Below are 16,030 nucleotides of genomic sequence, written 5' to 3'. Positions count from 1 at the left end.
GAAGGGAAAAAAGATGTCAGAGAAGGGAGGCATGAAGTGGTATGGGTGGGTTCCTGGTGCCTGAGCTTCAACCTTCTACAACATCCATCTTGAGGAAGAATCCTCAGTAAGAGAAGGCCACCAACCTGCACTGAGTGAATTCCTATCCTTTGTAGACCAGGGCTGGAAATTGGGCTATGAGGGACCTATGATGCCCTTATTTCCGTGGAGCTGCCCTTTCCACACTGGCCATCAGGCATACGCATGACACACATTGGCTGATATATCTAATATACTGAGCACAAGCAGTGATGGGAATTGGAAGTTGCATCCTCGAGTCACACTGGAGCTCCCAAAGAAGGCAATCAGGGACATTTATCTTTAGCATTCTTTCCTAATTTCCTAATTCTTTTTTAGATCTCATAGCAAAAATCAGAAAACAAAAATGCTCTATTTACATTTTATGATAAAAGTATACATTTTGGACCAATTCAAATAAGAATTATGTATATATTAGTTGGCTATGAAAAATATCATACTCTTGAAATATGGATGCTTTGGATCATAAACGTTTCTTACAGTGACCATTTGAACAAAATCACACAAAAACAGGAACATATTCTTCTACCAACTAATTCAATGTTTTCTTCATTCCAGCTATTGACAGTAAAAAGATGAGGAATCTTCTCAGCAGCCGTAAGTTCCAAAACCCATAATTCACTGTCCGTTTCATAACAAAGATAATGAATAAAAGCCACAGAAAAGTTCGAAGCAGAATTTATACAGCCTTTTTTTTTTCTCACCTAATGTATTTGTTTAACCAAACACTTGGTGTTTTTATTCCTGCTTATTTTTAATATTTAAAACATTTAAATTTTAAAATTTATACCAAATACAACATCAAGGATTTTTTTTTAAGTTTTTTTACATTTATTTTAGAGCGACACAGAGAGAGACAGAGAGTAGAGTGGAGAGAGGCAGAGAGAGAGGTGAAAGAGAGAATCTCCAGCAGACTCCCCACTGAGCATGTATCCCAATGCAAGGCTTGATCCTAGGACCCTGAGATCATGACCTGAGCCAAAATCAAGAGTCAGTAGCTCAGTCAACTGAGCCCCCCAGATACAATGTCAAGTTTTATGACTTGCAGGAAGTAGTAAAAAAAAAAAAATACATATTATTGATACTATAAGTTTTATAACTTTCTTTCTAATGTTGTATTTTAATAGTGGTAACTAGTTAGGTTTTCTTCTGTTACAATTTCTCAGTTTTCTTGTATTCTTGCTGAAATATCTGGCATGTGTATTTTCTGCCTTCCTGCTTCCATTTCCTTTAACTCAACTTCTTAAAGATTATTGGGTCATAAACTTTAACTATAAATTCTATACACATTATTCCATTTTCTACTAGTGTTTTGTTGTAGAGAAGAAATCTAAAACTATTGCATTTTTTATTCTTACATAGGTTACCTTTTTTGTTCTGGGATGAATGTAGGAATTCTTTTTCCCTTTAACTTTTTGCCAAGAGAGTGAGATGTAATCATATTTTGCACTGAATTTTGACTAGATATTATGAATGTTTTCAATCTGTATATATATATTTTTTCTTGTTCTGGAAAAATGTTCTTCCATTATAAATTTGATGAATGATTTCCATTCCCATTGTTCTATTTTTGTTGCTGTTCCTCAGGAACACAGGTGATTTATTTGAGTTCCATTTTTTGCCCTCCATGTTGATCATTATTTCTAGTTCCAGTTCAGGTGACTTTCCTCTGCATTCAGAAAGATCTTACCCATTATGTACTCCCCAAAACCACTTATCTCAGTTGTCTAGTGTCATGTTTTGTCTTCTTCCATGTGAATTTTATATCTCCTATGATGTGTCTATGATTTCTTGAGTTTTATTTAATTACAGATAGCCCTTATGTTATATGTACTCTCGTTACTGTATATTTTTCCCCTTATGTTTGGCTGCTTTTATTATGTTAAGATCATGTTTTTCTTGCACAACTTGCCTGATACCAAACACATGCCCTAAAATTTTTTTGTAGAAAATAACTTTCAGAGATGTGTCTGTCTTTTGATTTTATATATCATCTGATTTGGGGGGCCCTAACCATGCTATACAGTTGGATGCAGGCTTGATTTTTGATCTTAGATGCAGAGTTTATGAAAACTACATCAACCTCCCAGTTTGCACCACCAAATATAGCACTGATGCCAGTGCTCTTCCATTCACTATTTAAATTGCTTTCATGGGGCATCTCATTCCATTCCTGGTGCCATAACCAAATATCATGGGCTGGGTGGTTTATAAATAGCAGAAATTAATTGCTAACAGTTCTGGAGGCTGAAAGTGTCAGATCAGGATGCCAGCATGGCTAGGTGAGGCACCTCTTCCAGCTCACAGATTTCATGAGCAGAAGGGGCTAGGGATCTCTCTGGAAACTCTTCTTCTTCTTTTTTTTTTTTTAAGATTTTATTTATTTATTTGACACGGAGAGATTGAGATCACAAGTAGGCAGAGAGGCAGAGAGAAAGGGGGAAGCAGGCTCCCCGCTGATCAGAGAGCCCGATGTGGGGCTCGATCCCAGGACCATGAGACCATGACCTGAGCCAAAGGCAGAGGCTTAACCCACTGAGCCACCCAGGCGCCCCTCTCTCTGGAAACTCTTTAATAAGGCAGTTGGACTTTTTAATAAGGCATAATCCCATTCGTAGGATTCAGGGCTCCACCCTGGTGAGTTAAGCATCTCCCAAAGTCCTCACCTGCTAATACAATGACCTCGAAGAGTCGGGATTTTAACATAAATGTGAAGGGTTCACATTCAGACCAGTTCATGGGGTAACTGCATTTTCATAGAACTTCTCATCTTTTCTGTATGTCCTGATAGGATGGTGTGCCAGGAAATGTGGTTTCTGCCTACATAGAGAAAAAGAAAAGAGTTCATGAGTCACAGTGGGATGGTTTAAACTATAGTTTCTGCTTGGCTAGGAACAAGTGCGGTGTAGCTTCATTTCCTGGGCCGAGGAATCACAACAGCAGGAAGCCAAAGGCTTTGTCAGGCTTACCAGGATTCCCCACACAATTCTGGTTCCCAGGTTAGAGCTTGCGTAGTCCAAGAAATTGCTTTCAAATGCCTTTGGATATTGCAGTTTTTACCAGAATTTGTAAATTTTTTTTCTTATCTTTCCATAAGTTTTCATGAATTTTCTCCTTTTGCCCTAGAAAAATAGCATAGACTCAGATTTTTCATCTACAATATGAGGATGACACCTAACGTAGACAGTTGTTGTGAAAATTGGAGAAAATATATGTAACACGACATATAGGGCCTGGCTCAAAACTAGTAGGTATTATTTATATTAGTGTGACTTCTATGCCTATTTTAAGAGGAAGCTGGGCACTACCAATATGACATTATATTAACCCAGAAATCCTATTTGTTCAATTTTATGGTCACTTTAAACTGGAGCTATTTAATTCTGAGAAAATTATGATGAATCTATAAATATGATTTCAGGCATATATTTTAACCTGTTTCTGAGAAAATTCCTTTTTGAAAAAACTAGTATTTTTAATAAAAATATAAATAATTAAAAGTTCCATTAATAGGGGCTCCTAGCTGGCTAGTCGGTAGAGCATGCCACTCTTGAATGTGGGGTCATGTGCTCGCTTCGGCAGCACATATACTAAAATTGAAGGTGGGGTCATGAGTTTGAGCCCCACATGAGGTATCGAGCTTATTTTAAAAAGATAAAAATAAAGGTGCATGTATGGCTCAGTCAGAGAAGTATCTGACTTGATTTTGGCTCAGGTCGTGATCTCCGCCAGGGTCCTAAGCTGGAGCCCCAGATTGAGCTCTGGGCTCAGCAGAGTCTGCTTGTCCCTCTTCCTCCCCTCTGCTCTTCCCCTCACTAACCCCCTCACTACTTTCTCTCTCTCTCTCATAGATAACTAAATATATAAATGCATAAATAAACAAAATCTTTAAATAAATAAAAAAATAAAAGTCGCATTAATAAAATATATCAATATGTTTTTCAGATCTTATTGAGGTTGATTGACCTCTAACAAATTCAGAGTTTGTTGCCAGGGAACCAGATTTTTTTTAGAAACTAGACTTTAAAGTTTTAGAAAACCAAAAATACCATTATTAAGACTATTTAAAGTCCAGGCTTGCAAAGGCAATGTATAAATTCATGTCGAGGGAGAGGCATGACCTGTATTCAGTACTGGGCTCTCTCTCAGGGGCAAGAGCACACAAATTTGATGTAGATCCTCTGACTCTAAGGTCACTTACCAGCTGGGTGACCTCTATTAATTTAAGTTCTCTTTCCAAGGCTCCGTTTGTGTTGTTATAATTAACCTAAAACATTTAGTAGAGGATCTACGTATTTTTAATGTTCAATAAATGTTTTATCTATTTATCCATCTATATATGCTTAATAGAGAAGCTAATTCCCGGGCTGGAGGCCTTGACCTGTTAGTATTTCTTTTGAACCTCAACAGGATCAGGTGGACCCCTATAGACTAACCTCAGATGCTGAGTCCTAGGAAGGGGTTAAAAGCAGCAGGTACAGTGGACTGCCGAAGCATCGGTACCCAGCGCAAATCAGCATACGTTCTTCTCCTCCTCTTTTTCATGAAAACGAGCTAACATATATTTCTGTGACAGGCTGTGGAATAAGGATGACATCTTCAAATATGCCTTTGCCAGCGTCCTCCTCTACCGAAAGGGTTGTCCAAGGGAGGGAAACAGCTCTGGAAGGGGAGTGGCCGTGGCAGGTCAGCCTCCAGCTCAAAGGGGCAGGCCATCAGTGCGGAGCCAGCCTCATCAGTAACACCTGGCTGCTCACAGCAGCTCACTGCTTCCGCAAGTAAGTTGGCAGGGCGGTTGTCGCCTGTCACCTCCTTGCCCCGTCGTGGCCTGTCACCAACTCAGCACTTGGGAAGAGTCCCGCTCAGCAGTTTCCCGTCTACTCCATTCCGAATGGGTCCTGCTCTGTCCTCTGAAGGCGCGACGCTTGCTCTACACTCCCTTCACGCGCGTCCCTCTCTCTTTTCTCAATATTTATGAAGTTTGGTGTGTATCACTCTCATGGTTCCTAGCACATATTTTCCTATATTGTCATGACACTGGTGTTATCTTTCCTACTATATCATAAATTATTTTAGTGTAAGGACTGACGGTTATACACATAACAAGGATAAGCTCTTCCACATGCTCAAGGAGAAAATTCAGCTGCTTCTGTTATCATTCTTTTCTGCTGAGTAACATATACAGTTGGATGCAGGCTTAAGTTTTGAGGTGTAGAGGGCCTCTAACAGAGGGCTAGCCTCCCTCTGTCAACATCCACCGTCACTTTAAAAATAAGAAAAAATAAAGGGTATCACTCTTGGAGCTCTTCCTTTAAGAACCCATGTGGGCTGTGTGGTCCAGAAAGGTGTGTGGATGACTGGAGGGACCTATCACCTGTCCCACTGTCCCCACTGTATTGAAGACTAGTCCTATATGACCTGATAAGAGTGTGATGCTTAGGCTTTCACAGCTATAGTTTTTAAAACTCAACTGTGTTAATTTACATGCATGCACTTGGGGCACCATGTTGCCCCAGGAGGTCAAGCACACGTCATCTTTCCTCCCTGAGGTTTCTTTTTTTTTTTTTTTTTTTTTTTTTAATTTTTACTTATTTATTTGACACAGAGAGAGAGATCACAAGTAGGCAGAGGGGCAGGCAGAGAGAGAGGGGGAAGCAAGCTCCCTGCTGAGCAGAGAGCCCGATGCAGGGCTCGATCCCAGGACCCTGAGACCATGACCTGAGCTGAAGGCAGAGGCTTAACCCATTGAGCCACCCAGGCGCCCCCCTTGAGGTTTCTTTTAAATTCTCAAAAGACAAAAGCTCTGAGTAAAGCCCTGGCCAGTGGCACTGTTCACATTCCCTTTCAGAGAAAACTGTGCTTGGTAATATGAGGAGAGTCTTGACCATTCTTCCAAGGGTAACAGCCAAATTTTTCCAAGGTGGCTACACCTATCTTTATGTGTAGAGGTGTAATAAGAATGACCTAAGGAATTTAATGTGATTGTCACTCTCTCACTAGAGAAGAAAAAAGAGATTCATTTATGTACATTTACAGTCCTCAGAATAACTAGCATTATGCCTTGGGGGAACTTGAGTTCCACTAATTAAAGGCTTTCTGATTTGGGGGGTTAACATAGTCCTCCAAGCTTTGTACTTGTTTTGAAGAGTGACTTCCATTTTAGTTCATGACAGACACTTATTTACATAAACTTAACATAAATAAACCCAGAATGTCCATTTATTAATATCTAGTGAGGAATATATGATGCAGTGATTGAAGTGCACATCTCAGCAGGTCCAGGGTGGCCTTTGTGTAACAACAGACCTAACAGGAACCAGCCACTGAGTGTGATAAAGTAGAGATAACTGGTGACCTTCATAAGAGAAATCAGTACTGTGGTATGATGGGGATGGGAATAAATTCAAGAGAGAATGGAAGAAAGACTGGGATACTGTGAGTTTAGAGATTTTTCAGGAGCATAATCCCAATAGTGGGGAGAAATACAGTCTCAGTCTCTTTTAAAGGATGCCCTTAGACATCACAAACCTGACCTTTCATTTTTTGCAGAAATAAAGACCCAAGTCAATGGATTGCTACTTTTGGTACAACAATAACACCACCTGCAGTGCAGCGAAGCCTGGGGAAAATTATCGTTCACGAAAACTACCACAGAGAAACAAATGAAAATGACATTGCTTTGGCTCAGCTTACTACTCGAGTTGAGTTTTCAAATATAGTCCAGAGAGTTTGCCTTCCAGATTCATCTATAAAGTTGCCACCTAAAACAAGTGTTTTTGTCACAGGTTTCGGATCCATTGTAGATGATGGTGAGTAGTTCAACCTAATATACTTAGTGCAAATTTGTCCTGAGCTCTAACGATCTGTCCTAGGAAATCCATTTCAAACTCTTCATAAAATTAATGTTGATGTCTCCAGTGTATATGGCCCAGAGTAGAACTGGAATCTGGGGGTTAAAAAAGGAAAAGGAATCAGGTCTCTTTCGTTGAATTCACAATTAATTATAGTAGCGGTGAGAAAGGGCAGAAGCTAATAAAGAAGAAAAGAACAGGCTGTTTTAGGTGCTACAAGAAGGGACAAAATACTATGGGCTACAGGGGAGTAAATGATTCTAAATTGTACATTTCCCAGATGTATAACTCCTAATTAGCATACAGTTCAGATCACGATCTTACTGATAGCTTTCTTAAAAAAAGATTTATTTATTTATTTATTTGTTTATTTATTTATTTATTTTAGGGAAAGAGAGTGTATGCACACAGGTGGGAGGAGGGGCAGAAGCGGAGGGAGAGAAGGAAAAAGAGAGAGAGAGAATCTCAAGCAGATTCCACACTAAGCACAGAGGGCAACACAGGGTTCGATCTAACAACCCTGAGGCCGCGACTTGAGCTGAAACCTGAGTCAGAAGCTTAACCAGCTGAGCCACCTAGGCACCCACTGATAGCTTTTTTCATTTTACATTTCTTTTCTTTTTTTTTCCTTTCTTTTCTTTCTTTTTTTCTCCTTCTCTCTCTCTCTTTCTATCTTTTGTCTAAATGTTTCTTCATTTTAATGAGGATTTCTGATGATTAAAAATGTAAAAGTGTGTTGTGAATGTTTTGAGAATTTTCATTTGCATTAGTTAATTTAACATATATTTATTTTCATCGGTCTCAGCTCCTGGGTGGGTGAAAGAAACAAGTTTTATAAATGAAAGACCAGAACTGAAAATTTTTAGTTATTAGCTCATTCCACTCTAAAGAGAGAGATTAGCTGAATGTTTTAAAGTGGGAAATAAGAAATGTTTAAGGTTCTATCAAAGATCATCCTGAAGAAAGTAAGAGACAAATGCTAATATATCTTAATCTGGCTTTTTTTCCTTTGCTTTTCTTTATTTTTAAAGATTTTATTTATTTATTTATTTGAGAGAGAGAGAGAGAGAGAGCACAAGCTGGGGGTTGGTGAAGAGGAAGAAGGAGAAACAGACTCCGTGCTGAGCAGGGACCCAGATGCAGGGCTAGATCCCAGGACCCTGAGATCATGACCTAAGCTGAAGACAGACACTTAACCAACAAAGCCACCCAGGTGCCCCTGGCTTTTCTTTTCTTGACAAAACTCTATTATACGTAAAATTTCCCAAATGTCCCATGCATGTCCAACTGGACTTTGTGAGATATTGCTAAAAGTCTCCTTTTATGTTCTCTGCCCTTATCATGTTTAGGACTGCTCACCAGCAGTTTTGTTCTGGAGTCCTAAGCTACTTCCTTCCTTCCCATAACCACTAGGTTTGCTCTGTACTGGCATCAGATTGCTGGCATATCTTGGGCAGTGGTTGTTTCCCAAGCTTCAAGGCACCCCCAAATAATGCACATAGCACAGAATGGGGCAAATAACTCTGTGCAGCTCATGCACTGGTTTCTTTTTTACTATCTCAGAAAACAAATGTACTTCCCTTAGCCTTGATTTCCATATATAGAAAAGGGTACCAGTTGGTCAAGATGAGTGGAATGAACCATCTCCTCACGGAAAAAAGTGTATACACACACTATTACATATAATTGTAGGGGTTCTAATAACTTGAAGATTCACAAATATGATATAGTATTGGGGTATGTATGTTTATAGTTCCTTGCATTTAGGCATTTATCATACAGAACAGAAATTAGGCAATAAGTAATTATAATTAATGTTTACATTCTTTTGTTTTTGTGTTTTTGTTCCTAGGAATATACAACATATGTGTTTTCCATGTTTTAGATACAGTTATATTCAAAGAATACATGTTTTGTTTGTATGTGTATGTTTGCTTGTGTAATAGGACCCACACAAAATAAACTTCGGCAAGCCAGGGTGGAAACCATAAGCACTGATGTGTGTAATAGGAAGGATGTATATGATGGCTTGATCACGTCGGGAATGCTGTGTGCTGGATTCATGGAAGGAAAAGTAGATGCATGTAAAGTAAGTCCAAAGTCAAGGTCAAAACTGGGAAAAGAAAATTTCCATTAGCTATTTCTAAATTCGGCATGTATTTCCCCTAGGTGAGGAAAAAAATCACTTATTTCACTAAGAATTCAGTTTATTTAATAATCATAATATTAAAAAATTCTTGTATTGAGTGCTTCTGTAGGCCAAGCCAAGTGCTAAGCACATTATATATATTATTTCATTTACTATAGGGAAATTGAAGAGGTACTGTTATGCCTATTTTATAAATTAGGAGATTAAAGTCTATTGTTCCCTATTTCTGATTCAAACAATTACTCTTCTGTTCTGTTATTTTTTTTAAAAAATGAAATTGGAAACAGAAGACAGAGAAACCTGTCCTCTAAAGACCACTTTATTCAGCTTTGGCATCATCTCTCTTGCATCTTGTTTTCATCCCCTGGCCTCTCAGTCTCTCTCTTTGTCCCTACCACTCTTCAATGACCCTGACACCTGAAGCACGTCCTGTCCATCCCCAGACTGCAGTACTGACACAGACCCGTAGAAATGCTGGACTATTAGGCACTAGACCTCCTAACTCCCTTTGATCTTCACTTCTTCTCAGTCACTTTCTAGGGTCAGATCTTGAGTCTTGTCACCAAAATTGTTGCATCTCCAAAAATACTAATTCCCCCAAATCTTCCTATTTAACAATTATCTTCAATCCTTCCTGCTTGCATTTCAAACACTTACTGCTCCCTAGGCCGCACTCTCTGTTACACCCCAACCTTCTAGTCTTCATATCATCCAATATACAATATATTTTATTTAGATGGTTGATTGTTTCTCCTGCTAAACTAGAATATAAACTCCATGAAGGCACAGATTTTGAGGGGGTATCTCTTTGATTTACTACTGCATTACCAAGAGCTAACACAGTGCCTAGCACAAAAATTTGTTGGCTGAATAAAATATCACTTATCTTCAACTTCATAAGGACCTACAGACCATTGCTTCTCTGCCTGATCATGTTCCATTAATCCTTTCTTCCAGTGTCAATTTGTCCAACTTAGATTTCACTATTAGTCATTTTCTGAACACTTCTGCTAATATTTCAAGTTCTCTTAGTGATCTCTCTTTTCAGTGTTTCTGTCTGACAAAGTTCCAAAGCTGGAAGAACTTAATTATCTAATCTCTCTTTCTCTCTGCCTATGAAGTCAAATGCTCCTGGAAAAAATACAACAGAACACACTGGTTCTACTCTAGTAGGTTCTAGACAATAAAAGTGACAATCCTACTATTTTTTGTTTGTTTTTTTCAAATCCGCCTCTCTCTGAATGTTCCCAACATTTTCCATTTTCCCTAATTTCTGTGGGTTCTTTTTACCTTTTTGTTCTCAACTGATGATTTTGTTTTTTCAGTTTTCAAAGAAAAATGTAAGTCATAAGCAGAGAATTTCCTCATCTTCCTAGCACCAAGCAGGCAGACCTACCTTCATTTGAACCCATTTCATCCACCTTCAGCTTAGGTCACAACAGAAAAGTAACCTCTTTTCTAAGGCTGATCCCTTCTCTGCTCAGGTTCTTCTTGACCTTTTGGGGAAGTTTACATTAACATTATTTTCTCTCTTTTCATAGTCAACATTTCTCTTGTAGCTAGATCCTTTTCTATTCATCTCTCGTAAGTTAGGTGGGGAAAAAAAAAAAAACTTTTTCTTGACCCATAACACCTCCAATCAGCACCACATCGTATCTCTTTACTATGAAATATTGGGGGAAATGTCCATACCCATTATCTCAATTTTCTCACCTCCCTTTAAACCATCCCAATATGGTTTCTGCCCTATCAGTTCATCAAAATAGCTCTTCCTGAGGTCTCCACTGACCCCCCCCATGACCTCCAATAAATGTATTTTTTCCATTTCATTTTATTTTATTTCTTTTCAGTATTCCAAAATTCATTGTTTATGCACCACACTCAGTGCTCCATGCAATACATGCCCTCCATAATATTCACCGCCAGGCTCACCCAACCCCCCACCCCCCTCCCCTTCAAAAGCCTCAGTTTGTTTCTCAGAGTCCACAGTGTCTCATGATTTGTCTCCCCCTCCGATTTCCCCCAACTCACTTCTCCTATCCATCTCCCCATGTTCCCCATGTTATTCCTTACACTCTACAAGTAAGTAAAACCATACAATACTTGACTCTCTTTGCATTCCCACCAACAGTGGAAGAGGGTTCCCCTTCCTCCGCACCCTCTCCAGTACTTGTTGTTTACTGTCTTGTTAATTTTGTCCTATTCTTTTCTTTCCCCCCCACCTCTTAGCACCGTTTAATAATGATTGCCTCTCCCTCTTTCTTGTCTTCCTTGGCTTGAAATGATTTTTATTTTGAATCTCTACTTTTTCTCTTTCCTTTCCTTTCAAGTTCATTCTCTTAAACCTAGCCATTAAATTTTGATCTATTCTGTCCCTGCTCCTCTTTTTATGCTATACTTTCTCTCTAAAAGATCTAATTTTCTTCCTTCGCTTCAAATGCCATCCTTTGACAGATGATTCACAAATTTATACTTTTAGTCCCAACCTCCCCTTTGATCTCCAGACTTACATATTCAACTCCTACTTGGCAACTCCCCTTGGATATTTCAAAGGTATCTCAAATTCAGAATGGTACACCTAATTTTGCTTTTCTGCCTCCCCACCTGATTTTCTTTCTTTGTCTCTAGGAACAACATCTCCTTTAACTCTGTTAAGCCCCAGAGAGCACTCTAGCTTTCTTTCCCTACCCCTTACCCAATTGATTACCTAATCCCAAGGATTTTACCTCCTTAAATATCTCTGTCATCTCTTGCTTCCCTTTCCCTACTTTTTCCTTACCGCTCCCTTAAAGGAATTAGACATCTAGCTAATTTCCTTATATTCATGCTTATGCTCCTTGACTGCATTAGTCAAATGAAAGTCAGGATGATTTCTAATAAGGTGCTAATCTGATCATGTCAAAATCCTTAAAACACTTCAGGGACTTACTTTCTTTCTTAAGATAGAAAATATAACTTTTAAGAAAGATCCACAGGGTTCCTCAAGACCTAGTCTCCTGAGTTCTCCGGCTTCATCACACACCACTTGCCCCTTTGCTGTCTTCTCTTCAGTCCCCCTTTTTATTCCCCAGACTTTTGCATTTACCAGGCTCCTCCATACTACAGAGCATTTGTAGTGTTGTTTGCTCTGCCTAGAACATGTTATATCACCACCTTCCTTTTCATGGTTAACTCATTTAGATATCAACTCAATTACATCTCATCAAGAAAAGCTTTCTTGACCTCCCTGACCAGTCACATTCCCCTGTGTATATTTCCTTAGCATTTATCATAGCTGTCACTTTGCATTTATTTATGGGCTTGTTTAATGTTTTTATAACCTAAACTTCAAGTTTATGAGTATAGGGACCATTCACTTTCAGTCATCATTGAATCCTGAATGCCCTTCAAAATGCCTGGGACACATAATTGGAACTCAATAGATAGTTGATAAAAGAACAAATGAATGAGATAGAAGGGGCACAGAGAAGTTAAGTATCTTATCCTAAGTCACTTAGTCCATAATTAATAGAGCTAGTCCTGAAACTTGACGGTTCAACTACTAAGACCACTCTTTCAACCTCTACATATGTATCTGTTTATTTACATAATTGTCCTTGTTCCAAACAGATTTAAAGGGGCTTATATAAAATTAAGCAAGCAAGCATAAATTAGAATTAGGGGCATTAAAGGGGACCAAGAATCAATCTATAATATAGAGTCTACCTGTCAATATTCAGAGATCATCAAAACTTTCCACCTATTCTTGGAAATGTTAACTTCATATTTAATATTTTATATACGTACTTACTAAACCATGCATGAAGTGTCTAGTCAAACTAACAAAAAAAAATCTAAGAATGTTAAACCAGAAGTAACGTAAAAATTCCATGTGAATGGGGTTTAGCCTTTCTGGGAAACAATGCACTTTAATGTTTAGGACAAAATTGCATCTCAATTCTGAGAAACATTATATAACCTATCTCTAATCTGGATGCCTATACCATGTACTAATATCCTTTTTCTTCTCCCTGTGGAAGAGAGAGGATTGTAATGACCTTCCTCCTAAATTAAATTAGAGTTAATAATTTTAAATATATTTTTGTTTTGTTTTTTCAAGGGTGATTCTGGTGGACCACTGGTTTATGATAATCATGACATCTGGTACTTAGTTGGTATAGTAAGTTGGGGACAATCATGTGCTCTTCCCAAAAAACCTGGGGTTTACACCAGAGTGACTCAGTATCGAGAATGGATTGCCTCCAAGACTGGAATCTAGTGTGAACTGTCCATGAACTCTATCCATGGCCCATGAAGCAGAAACACCTGCATATTGTATATTATTTATAACCATGTGGTTTGGATCAGTGGTTTTTCTGGATGTCAAGAAATCCTCTAAGACCAATCTAGTATCACAAGGTGGTCTTTGCATACAAATGACTGAACTCTTTCTCTGCCCAGAGGGAGGAAGACCACAGCAAATGGCAATAAGAGCAACTCCTCACTCACAAGAGAAACTGTGATACTTATTAATAAGATCAGCATTTACAAATGGTTTCCCCCGATGGAAGACAAAGAACATCACTTTTCACAGGATATGAGGAGCTGCTGAGGCTGCCAAAAACCCACTGTACCTGGAGCACCTGTAACTCTTGTTGCAAAATATAACTCCCTGAGAATTCAGAGTTTCAACATTCTGGGACTGATAGCTGGACATTCATTCAATGGCTAGAATGGAGAAACACGGATTTGCAATGTAACTTGAACTCCAGCCTGGGTTTGTGAATAATAATACAAAGGATTATCATTAACAAGAAGAGTTGCCACTTAAAACATATTTGAGTATATCTGAACTTACTGTTAATATTGTTATATATGCAAAAACTAGCTTCAGGAAGCATGTTGTATTGTTAAGAAACATTTCTGATTTATTCTTTAATAGCATCTTGCCATTCATACATCAATTGAAGTTAGACCAGAAAGAAGGAAAAAAAAAAAGAAACTTGGGAGCATTCTTCCATGTGTATGAGAAAGATAAAAAGAAGGGACATAGGCTAGCAGAGTTGCTTTCAAAAGATTAACAGCAGGAAAAACACTCCTCAGATTTTTGGTGGAATGAGCTATCCAATTATTTATTTAGAAATAACTACATCAGCAGATGATAACTGGTACCTCTGTAGGTCTTTAGCTCTCTGACAGGTCAGATATCTATCATGTCAGGAGAATTGATTTATATAAGCACTTAGGACAGTACCTCATATATATTAAGGACAGCATGGATGTTTCCTGTATATGGAAGAAAGGAAAGCCTCTGTGAGCTTTAAGATAAATTAATTTAATTTGTCAAATGAGTGAATGACGTTGGGGCTTAAATATAGCTCAGAGTCTAGTGGTAGAGAGCACAGGCTTTGGAACCAGGCTGCCCAAACTTAAATATTGGCTCTGCCCCATATGAACTGTGTGTCCTTGCACAGGTGTCTTTTTTTTTTTTTTTAAGATTTTATTTATTTATTTGACAGAGAGAGAGAGATCACAAGTAGGTAGAGAGGTAGGCAGAGAGAAAGGGGGAAGTATGCTCCCTGCTGAGCAGAGAGCCTGGATGTGGGACTCGATCCCAGGACCCTGAGACCATGACTTGAGCCAAAGACAGAGGCTTAACCCACTGAGCCACCCAGGAGCCCCCTTGCACAGGTTTCTTAACAACTCTGCGCATTAGCACTCTCATCTCTAAAATAGGAATAAAAATAGTACCTACCTCATATGGTTGTTATGAGGATTGAATGCATTCATGAAAGTAAAGCACTTGGAACAGTGTCTGCACACAATCTCTCAATATGGACTAGCTATTATGAATTATTATTAATGTACCTTCGACTCCATAAAACAATATACTTTTTTAAAACTGTCCCTTCCTTAGAATCATGTAGTTTCAGAATGCTTAAATTACACTGTTTAAAAAAAAAAAAAAAAACCCTTAAATGATCTACTAGATTTTCAGAATCATTTTTGATATCTCAGTATACTTGGGACTGTGAGTTGCAGCTGCGTGGTCATCTGTCACCAGGGCTGTGACTAGAGACATGTAGCAGCAGTATTCATCTTCAGGGTGCAGATGTGAGATCTCAAGTGCTAGATTTGTTCCGATTTATCAGAGAAAAATCTAACCTTTCTGTTTTTTTAATGACAAAGTTTTGTTAATTTCTATGTATGTGAATTTAGCAGCAATATATGCAAATAAGATAAATACAACCTTAAAAATTTCCTAGTTGTTATTTATGCCTTAATATTAAGATATAATAAAAAATGTCATCCATGTACACTTTCCTATTAAAAAGAAAATGTCACCAAATTTCTGAATTGATGACTACTATTAACTAAATATCAATAGAAAAATCAGAAAAAAAAAACAAATGTTTACACTTCCTTTTATATGCAGAAAAATATCCAAAGTATTCTGGACAATATTTAGCAAATTTAAGATGTGTCTGATTGAAGACAGATCTTTTTATATAAAAGGTAAGTAAATACAGTCTTTGGTAGAAACAAAAAAAAAAAAATCTGTCTACAAAATAAATTTCTGCCATGTAAGTTCTATAACAATGAATATGTGCTTTTGTGTAACTATATTTACATTTCATAAGGCTGATAGCTTTTTTGCTAAGTACCTGTGAAACTGTACACTGATTTAAATAATTCAATGCTCAATTCAATTCAATAACATTTTAACACAAATAAAAACAGAAGGCCATAAGTAATCTGAAAAATGAAAAAGTAGATTTATTTTTGGAAAAGTACATTTTTAAAACATGATTTGTACGTCCTATTTTTCGTTTGATATCTGACATGTTGAGTGATGTTATCTATGTTTTGGTTCTGCCCCATAAGAACTGCGTGTCCTTGCACAGGTGTCTTTTACCTCATGTTTTCCACCTACCAAATGGGACATTAAATGATCTACCTCATGGCATTGTTG

At 38.0% G+C, this 16,030-nt stretch overlaps 1 protein-coding gene across 1 annotated transcript in view; it reads left to right on the top strand.

The window, feature by feature from the left end:
• LOC101693146 (transmembrane serine protease 11F) overlaps nt 1–14,619 on the top strand; it is a 76,234-nt gene extending 61,615 nt beyond the window's left edge. Inside the window, exons 6-10 of the mRNA XM_013062354.2 lie at nt 637–675; nt 4,655–4,856; nt 6,628–6,887; nt 8,876–9,018; nt 13,178–14,619. Of these exons, the coding sequence (XP_012917808.1) occupies nt 637–675; nt 4,655–4,856; nt 6,628–6,887; nt 8,876–9,018; nt 13,178–13,336 (803 nt within the window). The 3' untranslated portion in view covers nt 13,337–14,619. The remainder of the gene's footprint in view (nt 1–636; nt 676–4,654; nt 4,857–6,627; nt 6,888–8,875; nt 9,019–13,177) is intronic.
• Nucleotides 14,620–16,030: the final 1,411 nt, after the last annotated feature.

Source organism: Mustela putorius, unplaced genomic scaffold (genome assembly GCF_011764305.1).
Source record: "Mustela putorius furo isolate JIRA1106 unplaced genomic scaffold, ASM1176430v1.1 tig00000430_pilon_pilon_pilon, whole genome shotgun sequence".
NCBI lineage: Eukaryota > Metazoa > Chordata > Mammalia > Carnivora > Mustelidae > Mustela > Mustela putorius.
The sequence above is the reverse complement of the archived record's forward strand: the minus strand, read 5'-3'. Positions and strand labels throughout refer to the sequence as shown.